The sequence below is a fragment of the Centruroides sculpturatus genome, unplaced genomic scaffold, assembly GCF_000671375.1.
Source record: "Centruroides sculpturatus isolate CEXI.00-Female unplaced genomic scaffold, Cexi_2.0 scaffold2389, whole genome shotgun sequence".
NCBI lineage: Eukaryota > Metazoa > Arthropoda > Arachnida > Scorpiones > Buthidae > Centruroides > Centruroides sculpturatus.
The window spans coordinates 1-11234 of NW_019386576.1; the positions used below are offsets into that span (position 1 = coordinate 1).

At 32.0% G+C, this 11234-nt stretch overlaps 1 protein-coding gene across 1 annotated transcript; it reads left to right on the forward strand.

The window, feature by feature from the left end:
• The first annotated feature begins 7383 nt into the window (after nt 1-7383).
• LOC111615341 (astacin-like metalloprotease toxin 1) lies at nt 7384-10746 on the forward strand. The gene is made up of 6 exons (XM_023356765.1): nt 7384-9516; nt 9806-9858; nt 9924-9999; nt 10068-10182; nt 10263-10438; nt 10506-10746. The coding sequence occupies exons 1-6, from the start codon at nt 9468-9470 to the stop codon at nt 10742-10744; spliced, it is 708 nt and encodes a 235-aa protein (XP_023212533.1). The 5' UTR covers nt 7384-9467; the 3' UTR covers nt 10745-10746.
• The last annotated feature ends 488 nt before the right edge of the window (nt 10747-11234 follow it).

An 11234-nucleotide genomic window follows, 5' to 3' on the forward strand; every position in this document is an offset into this window, starting at 1 on the left:
ACTATAATGCCTTAATTGCTATAAAAAATCACAAGTTTATGACTCTTTTCAATTGTCTTATAAGACTGGCCAGACGAAGAAATCAAGATTCCATTGATAGCTGTTTTTTATACTCCCATACCACGAGGCAATTTGTTGCAAATACATAATAATAAAATCTCGTAACAGATGGCCACATACAAATTTATTTATTTATTATGATTAACTACATAAAAGTTATTTTTAAAATAAAATCTCGTAACAGCCAGGAAAGTTACACAACTGGTTGCTAGAACTTTTTACAACTTTATTATCGTCTTAATGATGATTGGAATTAAATCGCGTTAAACTAGAATACTGTACAAAGTTGAGAAAACTGCGATTTTAAATTTTATTATTATTTTCGTTCTGTTGAGATAATTCATTTAAATTTTGTTATACGATTTTAAAGGATAACGTATCGCATCATTATTTTTGGTTTAGTGCATCCTGGACACGGCATATCCGCTCCATCTGTACTAAATCCTTTTCCACGAGCGATGTTTTGCACACCGCGCGCAAGAAGCAATCGTTACTCCGATTTCGGTGTTAGAAACACGTTCGAGTAATGCCTATAATATATATAATAAAAATCGAATAAATGAATTAAACTTCTAAGTAAACAAACATTGAATAAAACTAACCGATAACTGGTGTGTTGCAGCTGGTGCATCTTTCTGCAAACAATTTTCCGAAGCATTCGACACAGTACAATTTATCGCCATTGGGTGCGAATCGCTGTCCAGCCAAATACACCTGACAATACAGCCGTTAACAATAAGATGTTTTTTTGTTCTCCTACAAAACAATATATATTAATTATTGCTGCAGCCGATGAAATTATCGTGATGTAACAAGCGCGTGCACGAACTTTTACAATATATTTTTTATTTTTACTTTTCCACTCCGCGAGCTTTAAGACGGTCTTTTTCTACGTCAATTGTGAATTCGGTCAGCCCCACAAAGTACTTGATTTAAAGGCCCTTTTAATACTTTTTTACATAAACTGTATAAAAGAAAAAAATTGTGATTTTAACAGTTAAAATAAACAATAAAAATTTCTTTTCAAAGAAATTTGCAGTTTAACGAAGGCAAAACTGTGAAAGCGGCACCACGCGATACTCGAAAGTTTTTTCATGACTGAAAAATGTATAAAATTGACAATTTGGCACACGAAACATCAAAATTTATATATACAGTACATTATTTATAAATGGATTCTTGTTGATTTGTCGTTTATACAAATCTTCATTCTTAAACCGATCTAGATTAAAGTTGGTATGAGTACTTACATCCTAGAATCGACACTAAGCTATATAAACAAATGGACAAGGGAGCATTACATCGACTAGTAACTGATCACGGCTCTGCTGGTATCAGAGTTACTGTTGAATTAGATATATTGTTAACGTATTATTGTAAATAAATTATGTATACAGTTGCAATACATATGTATGTATAGTACTGTACGTATGTTTGTTACGCAAAGGGTCCTATAACGTTCAACTTATCGGCACAAAATTTGGCATGATATTCTTCGTCAACCTAGAAAAAATACTGTGTAGTCCCCATCCCCTAAAGCGCGCCTCTTTTTTAACATAACGCAAGTAATTTTTTGTTATTTGCAGTTTCATTATTATAAATACTCGGGTATATTTATTATAAATATACACATTCCAGTTACTAAGTCTATTGCTTTTTATCACTTTTCAATTACAAACCACTTCAAAAACCCGAACCGGGCACAAGTCGCAAGCCTAAGTACTCGGAATTGCTCAAAGATAAAAAAAATATTTGACATGATTTAGTAAACATTGTAAAAATAGAAAGAAAAAGTTAATGTTTTTTGTTGAGTGTAGTTGAAAAACACTTTCTCGAGCATGCAATGACAGAGAATGTTTTACCCAGAATTAAACCTTATTTCTACGGTAAAGCTTCATTTCGTTCTATCTTCCTATTAAAAATATTATTATTTATTAATTAATTAATAATTATATTTGTATTGTATTCATCTGTGTCTTATCTGCAACGCTTTTCAATTAAAAAAAGCTATTCTTACATGTAATTGTACAGCACCGTATAATTGACCAAGTCGCCATTGTTTGACGATGGAGCAATCGAATGACAAAATATATTCGTTCGACATGATTCCTACAAATGTAGTTTGCCATTCTTCTCTGTGTTTTCTTCGTATTTATGGTTGGTGGCTGCGGGAATCGATAAGAGTATCGCGTTGTTTTCTTTATCAAAGAAGAGACGACCAATACGCAAACTTTATGTTTACGTCGTATTACGTGGTCGAAACTCTGTGCTGGGGAACATTATATAAATTTATGTATAAGTATTTAAACGACGATCAATTGCAACTTAAATTTAATAAAACGTCTATATCATCATACTTGTATCCAAACAAAACTTAGAAACATGATATTTATTTATGGTTTCCTGTTCATATTACAATTTAAACAAATTGCAAATACAATAAAACCGCTTTATCACATCAATTCATAATTTGAACTATAACGATTCTATTTCTACCTATTATCTTCAAAGTAAAATTGATAAAATATCAACCTTATATTAGAAACAACTGCTCTTAAATGGCTTTAAGTTACTTAAGCGACAAAAAACAGACTGTTTTCTCTTCGACTTAATCAACGTTTCTCAACCTTTTTAAGCTCAAGGACCAGTAAAATATCTGATATGGCCTATAAAGATATGTAGACCTAATAACATAAAAAAAGCATATATAGCATATATATGGAAACATAATTAATTAAATTGGAAGTAAACTATTTAAACTCTCGTAGACCAACAGAATAAACAACTCCAGAATAAAAAATAATTATCTGTTACTAGAAATCAAACTAGTAGTGGACCAAACAGCACCTTTAGACCAACTGGTACAGTTTTGGAATGGTTTGAATAATAAAAAGAAAGAGTTAAATAATTATAAATAAAGGAAACCCGGATGATAGTCCGGAGGAAGATATCTAAAGGCGAAAAGATGGCAAAATATGGCAATATGGAACTCCAATTAACAACTGGATAAGATGATGATGATGATGATGTTATTGACGATGATAACTAATCATAATTTAGTTTTTTATTTTAAATTAATAAAAAAAAAATGTAATTTAGAAAAAAAATTATCGAAGAATTAATAAATTTTATCTCTATCGTATATTGATGAAGTAATATTAATTCCGATTCAGTAATCTATTATCTTTAAAAAAAATTAATCACGTGTGAAAATTAACTTCTGTTGTTTCATTTTAAAAACAAGATGGTTTTTTTTTNATTAATAAATCTGCTTCATATTACACACTCACTGGCCAATGAATTAGAAACCCCATGCATATTAAGTAAGTGTAATTTTGCGGCTTATATGCAAAATACTTGAGCCATGTGTCTGGTTATTAAAGTCTGGAAAGTAAGATTCATAAAAATCCCATTTGGGGCTTATTAGAATTAGAATATCCATGGAAATATCTTTTGACTACGACAGTAGAGTGCTATTATTCAAGCAGTTTACAAACCAACATTATTAATAACATGTATGTATAAAAGTGCTAAAAACAAGTATCTATTATGGGGTCTAACTGTATCCAGTTTTAGTGTTATGTTTAACCGCCACCGGCAGTAATGTTATTTACTCGGAAGTTTAACTACAAGTTTTATATTGAAAATGTTATATTGATATAATGTTAACAAACAAACGGATATGATGTTATATCCGTTTGTTTGTTTATCCATTTGTTCGCCTGTCCGTCTGTGTCTTTCCTTAATCTCGAGAACGGAGTTAGCTACATGAAATCCGAGACCAGATATAGAGGTCCCAATTAATTAACTATATACAAACTTTCAATACAAACCGAAAAGTCACGTTATTTGAATTCAAAATTTTTCCTCTGAAAGCAGTTAAAATTGATGACCGGCACGACACTATTGTTAAAGGAAAAGTATGATGTACAGGGGCAAGCCACTATTAATTTGAGATAGAGAGCATATTATAAATTAAATAAATTAAAAATATAATTAAAAATTTCAGCTCGGAATTGTTACAATATCACAATAAACAATTGAGGACTTTCTTTAGGTTTGATAGTTCATAAATAGGGAAGATATAAATTAAGAAAAGACAGTGGGCATTTTCAATGTTTTTCAAATTGCATCCCAATAAAATATATTGAATTAACGCTACAATGTCATTAAAAATAAGTTTTTTGTTTAAGTTTTATAAAATTATAATGTATAAAAACAGTATAACGATGTAATCGTATCGGAGGAACGTAGGGAGAGTCACGTCGAAAAGAGCCGAAAGTGATTGTTCATGTATGACAATGTAACGTTAATCACCTTGTTATTCTAAGCCTGACAGGACCTGTTATTAAATCTAAAGACGAATATAATATATATATATTATTGTATTCGCATCTCGAAATAAATGTCTACATTCTCGAGAATCCCTTCTACATTTATCGCCAATACAGTGTGTGTCGTAACACGGCACTCCTCATTTTGACAGCAAATATTTTAACTGAAAGTAATGTCGACTAATGTTAATTCATTTCCTAGAATCTTCCGATAACAACAGGATAAATGATTTCATTTCCAATAATAAAAAAAATAAGGATTTTTTTAAAGTTAATTTGCATGTGTTGTTTGTCTCGTATCGACATATTTCAGCTGTTTCGGAAATGTGTAATTACTAAATTTTATATATTTTTAATCGGTGATTATTTATTTACAGCTTAAAGAAATGAAAATCCCGAAAAAATTCTTTAATATACTGAACAATATAATAACATTGCACTTAACAATGACTTACGTATGGAAGAAAGCGATGCATAAAAGGAATACGAAGAATTTATGTCATATATTATTCTGTATATTCGTTTATACATTGTAAAGATTCATAACAAGTGAGGATTTTTATCGCTTCTTCAGAAGAGCCGTTCTAGACGTGAGAATCCTCTCCAAACAAGGATCCTCGGCAATTTAATCTATTGATTTGACGTTTACAGAATGCTAATTATCAAAATAGGACACTAAAAACTGGGAAATTAATTACAGAATACGAAAATGTACGAGTCAATATTCGGAGCAATTATTTTATTTTTCGAACTGTAATATTTTAATTAATAAATGTAAACAGACACAGGATGTTGTTGCATTCTTATACTGTATTATAAATAAATTATATGCATTTGTACTAATTTCCTATCCTTGATTCGGCTTTATACTGTAGTAAAAACAGGAATACAACCTCGAGAAGTCTTTACGTTACGCAATTGAAGAAGTTGTGTAACGTACTGTACTGTACGTTACACAATAGTTGCTAGATGACGTCTATAATCGAGACAAAGGTCAAACGTATAGGTCAGTTGTTAAAGTGTTTATCAGCATTAGAACAGGAAATATACACTATTTATTTTAAAATAATAAAGTAAAACCTGATAATTTTTCTGGAAATTTATTTGTTATGTTAATTATATATTTTGTATTCTTTAATTAATTCCTCTAAACTTCCGTCCAAATGACCCATATTCACTCGTAGTGCGGGACGGATATCGTGTTAAACAGTGAACAAAGTATCTCGTTATCTGAGAAAAACTATTATTAATTTATTATTTTAATTTTATTCGAAATATTTTTATAAATTAAGGTTACATTTCCAGTAAAGCAGTTTATATTATATAACCAGAAACAAATACAGTCGACCCCCTATAACACTGTTGATTATTCCGTTTTATATGAATTCCACGTTGTAGGAGTCACTTAGATTTTACAAATATGTAAACCGTTCACAGCCCGGCACACGTATTTGTAAAATCTAAGTGACTCCTACAACGTGGAATTCATATAAAACGGAATAATCAACAGTGTTATAGGGGGGTCGACTTGTGTACAGATAATACAGCATTCCATAACATTATAATAGAAAGTCGTGGAAGACAAAGATTATAAAACTGGAATTTACTTAATTTTATTTCCTGGTTATTAATTATTGGTTAGTTATAAATGCGTTTCCGGGACATAAGGGGTCAATACCGACCCCGTTGGGAAACCCTGTTATAAATTAAGACATATTGTACGTAGTTTCTGGAAATTCATTGTATGGAGATTATCTAATTTCTCGTAAGTTCAGTGTCATAAAATGAGGTTGAGGGGGGTCAATGAAAGCTTGAGGGAGTTGATAAAACTTTATATAAAAATATTAAAAACTTTACACAATTTTTCGCTCTCAAGTAAATGTAGAAAGATATTTTTAAATTATATAGAAGGCTGTNAAGATATTTATCTTAATTATGAAAATATAGTAGCATGTTTTTTAATTTTTGGAACCTAACCCTCCTTTTCGTACTAATTCTTTGGTTCGCATAACACGGATTCGCATAACACGGCAATTTTTTGGAACGTAACTACCGTGTTATACGGGGGTTACCTGTATTGCTCGTGAACAAGCTATTGGCGAATCGAAACGCAGCGGATCAAGTATAGTAGAAATAGCTATCAAGCGGTTGCTTTCGGCATCCTTAAAATAGTGTGCCAGAAAGTTCGTGGCAGCCTGAAAATTTTTCCTTACTATTTCCGAAGGAGTTCTGGCAGCCGTGGCTTTAGTCATACAACTTATTATTGACAGTACAGAAGTGACTAATATATTTTTCACCCGAAGTGTTTTTCGTTAGCTGATCAAATGGTTTCAAATCACATAAATATCACAGTCTGGCAGTTCGCACGATAGCGACAGAACAACGACAACACCTCTTTCCTTTGTCCTCTCCCCAGCCAATCCACAGTTTTCACTGATATATCGCACTAAAACACTACGGTATATCGGTGATATATCGGAAATCACCAGGCACGATATATCGATATTCCAATTCCATAACTACTCGAAGCATTTTTTAACATTCTTTAAATAAAATTATCTAAATGTTTATTCCGCATTTATTTCAGAAAGATAAAAAAATATGCACATTCTGTAAAAAGCGCATTTGTATACAAAGTAATTTTACTTTTATTACGCAACGAAATGCTTATTTTCGTGTGATAATTTTTTAAAATGATTTGTTTAGCGATCTTCTTCGTAGCTTTTTCTAACATTACAAATGATCAAAAGTGTTGAAAACTTCGATTGGGAACACTCCGAAGGTATGTAATGTCGCATCGATAATCATTATTAAATTAATTTAACCCGCTAAATTATATTTTAAGTAGGTTCGGTCGATGCCAATCTACCGTTGCAAAATCCCCATCTTTTCGGTGGTGACGTGGTTGGAGATTTCGATGTTGTAAGTAAATGTAATGAATGTAAAAGAATCGCTGTTAATTCGATATATATCAATGGACTGTAATGTATTACGTTCCATTTCTGGGTATGAAAAAAGCAGTTCATTAAGCATTTGATGTATCAAGTAACATTATTTGACGAATTTGATTATAATTCCATAATGATGTATGGAGAAACATTTTTCTCGAAGGACGGACACGGTAAAACTATGGTAGCTATGAAACCGGGTGTAAGACTCGTTGACGTCGGCAATAAACCGGGGTTGAGCAAAAGTGATATTTATCGTATAAATAAATTATATAAATGTCATCTCGCTTAATTAATTAGACAGTAAAAATATAAAAATAAAATTGAATTAGACAAATCCATATCTAGTCTCGATTTCTTACCAATTAAACACACTCAGAATTCCTTTTGTATGTGCAGCCATATTTATGAAATTCTAACGTTTTCGGTCATATTTAATGACCTTTATCAAGAATAAACGGAAAAAAAAACAGAAAAAATCGAACTCTGAGAAAATTCGAATTAACGATACATGCGTTTTGGAACGTTTTTAAAAGGATATTCTACGGGAATAAAGAGAGTCATCTCTACATAAAGGCTATCAATATATAACCACATTAGCTATTAGAACGTTAAAAAAATAATATGACGTTCAAGATAAAATAAAAATAACAATAAAAAATACAAACAGACATAAAATACCAGACATAAAGAATGTGTTGAGCAAATACATTAACTTAAGGGTTCTACCCTTAAGTATGTTGCCGCTTTGCCACCGTTCTTGACGCTTATAATATGCTTGATCGATACTTTGCTTGCATCTCGGAAGTTGATAGCTAGTCCTTTTTGGCTGGTTTTGTAAATATGCCAGTCTTCAGCGTACCGGAGGTGCTTTTTGTTGCGAACTGTTTGTATCAATCTTGCGTGATCCCGTTCTTGGGGGTCAGCTAAGACGTAAGTCGCCAGCGCTGTGCACGGCTGTTCGCTTCTTATGTTTCTCCGGTGTTCTGACAGCCTTTTCTTGAGGGATCTTCCGGTAGCTCCGATGTAGAACATCTTATTCTGCCGCCGTGTGTCTACAACAGGGACTCCTGGAAGAGAGTTCTTGTCCAAGGCATCTTTGTCTGCCCTTAGCAATCGGTAAATAGTAGGATTCCTTTTATAAATTATTCTTTTGTTCGTAGCGGCTCCTATTCGCCTATAGATGCTGCTCAGCCAGGCCTTATATTTCATCAGTGTGAACTCTTCTGTATTTTGTAAATTTCACACCGTGCTACGTGTCTTAACTTGGCTAGTAATAGCTTTATCGTGCTCGTGCGATGAGCGCCCGGAATGCTGCTAGTTTATACGTTGGAGGGTCGTGCGAATTCCATGGGATAAATATCGAGTTGTACGTAAGCTTTCTATATATTTTAGTGAAAAAATCCCCTTTGCTGTCAAGTTATAAAGATAAATCCAGAAAATGTATAAGAGTATCATTTTCTTGCTCGAGCTCAATCTCGAGACCGAACTTGTTGTCATTAATGTCCTTTATGAATTGTTGTAAGTTGGCTCTTGCCTGCAGTCTTTCTAGAACTCTTGGGTGCGCCGTAATACAATGCGTATCATTTACGTACTTTAACAGAAGGTCGTCGTAAGTGTTTCTTTTCATGACTACTAAGTCCTTCGACTTGTCGGCCCTTGTGAGCACGAGATTATTATCTTCAGCCAGTCTTGACTTTTTCTGATATTTGGCCAGATTGGGTCGCGATCCCTTTTACTATTTTCTTGTTTGATTTTAAGCGCCACTTCCCATCTAAACATTTCCTTCTTGATCTCGCTGAGCCCCTCTATAGCTTGCTCGACTTCTTTTAAGCATGTTGGTAATGTGATGTCATCCCAGCAGATAATTATTAAATTATTATTAAACTTCTAAGATATTAAGTACATTTGCTTAAATGTTTACTTAAATACTGTATATTATTAATTTAATATATTGCTAGAAAAGCATTTTCTGGAAATCTGTGTAAATAAATGCATATAAAATTTATTAAAACAAGTAATAAATTTTGCTGACGAGACACTAAATTTTCTTTTTATCGTATATCGTTGCGCATTTATTCACTTTTTACTAAACTTCGGAAGTTGAATTGATAATCGTCCGAAAATGCTATGCTTTGCAGCTTTACTTTTTATGATTTTAACGAAGAAAGAAGGTAGAGTAAAATAATTATTAGAGTATAAATATACCAAAGATGCTTCAAATGCTAAAGCTGGGGATATTTGGCTCCGAGTTGTGTGGACGAATAATTGTCGTTACTTTATACCCATTAAATACAATAGATCCGAATAGGGTGGATGGATCCGTTGTCTTTGATGAAAGGAGTTTGATTCTTAGGAATAGATAAAGAATTAAGAAGAATATGCTTTTGAAGCATTCTTAATTTATCAATACTTTAACATTTCTAAATAATAAATTAAGTTTTTTACGTGTTGAATTGGCAGATCTTCCGTTGCAAAGTTTAGATTTATTCGAAGGAGATATAAATGGAATTATAGTAAGTTTATTTAATTATTTGTAGATTTTAATACAAAATTTTATCATTATTATTTTTTAATTAAGCAAAGAACTGCCGTTACGAATGATAGTAATTTATGGCCCAACGCAAGAGTTCCGTATATAATTGATTCTTCTCTAGGTCTCTGTAAATTATTATATATTATCATTGTATCTAGTAGCTTATACAGTTATAATCGTTTCCGATAGATGGTTACAGATATTTATTAGCCCAAGCCATGAAGAATTATCACGTAAACACGTGTATCAGATTTGTACCGAGAACAAACGAAGAAGATTTTGTCTATATATTCTCCGGCAAGAGGTAAATCGTATACTGTATTTGTTTATCCTACTTATGTATATTTACGTGTAAAATTGGTGATTTATATTGTTCGTTATTAGATGCTCTTCTAAAGTCGGTAGGAGGGGTAAAAAACAGGAGCTTTCTTTAGGACCAGGTTGTAGGAATCTCGGTATCATTGTTCACGAATTGGGACACGCCGTCGGTCTGTACCACGAGCACAGTCGATATGACAGAGATAATTTTTTGACCATTTTATGGGACAATATAAAACCAGGTAATATATAACTCTATATACAATTAATTCGAGGTTTTAAACGAAGTTTTAAGATGTTTATATATAGGAATGGAAAAACAGTTTAATAAGTTCGAGCCTGGCGAAATTAGAGTCCTGAATCCTTTCGATTATAACTCTATTATGTTATACGGAGAAACAGTATTTTCCAAGGATGAACATTTGAAAACGATGATGCCCAAATTGAAAGGAGTTCAACTCCTGGGAGTTGACAAGAAAAAAAGATTAAGCAAAAGCGATATTTATCGTTTAAAAAAGCTGTATAAGTGTTATAAAAAAAACAAATAATTAATGAAGAAGAATTGTAAATAATTCCAAAATTAAAATAAAATTAATTGTATTTTATTGTTAAAATATGTAGTCTGTTCTTCTTTTTAGTCTACTCGATCGCCATACATTCCTTCTGTTATGTGAGCCATTCACAGCCCGGCACACGTATTTGTAAAATCTAAGTGACTCGTACAACATGGAATTCATATAAAACGGAATTATCAACAGTGTTATAGGGGGGTCGACTATATATAACAGATCCAGGAAAGTAAAAAATTGTTTTTATCCCAAAGAAACGACAGCATTTAATTAACCCATTCTTGCGTACTATATTTTAAAAATCATATTACTTCCAAGTTTAGGAATTTATACGTGGATTTCGTTTCTATTTGAATAATTTTAGATATTAAATTATAAAATAAAAATATATAAAAAAGAGAAATTTCCAAATACTCCGACACGCTATCTACTTTAGCTTCGGTATTGTTATTTGGAATTGGATGGCGTG

Bases quoted from the DNA above. Each gene is read 5' to 3' on its own strand.
- LOC111615341 (XM_023356765.1), top strand. From the start codon at position 9,468: ATGCTATGCTTTGCAGCTTTACTTTTTATGATTTTAACGAAGAAAGAA. The intron at 9,517-9,805 runs GTAGAGTAAAAT...TTGAATTGGCAG, and splicing joins GATTTTAACGAAGAAAGAAG to ATCTTCCGTTGCAAAGTTTA. The intron at 9,859-9,923 runs GTAAGTTTATTT...TTTTTAATTAAG, and splicing joins GAGATATAAATGGAATTATA to CAAAGAACTGCCGTTACGAA.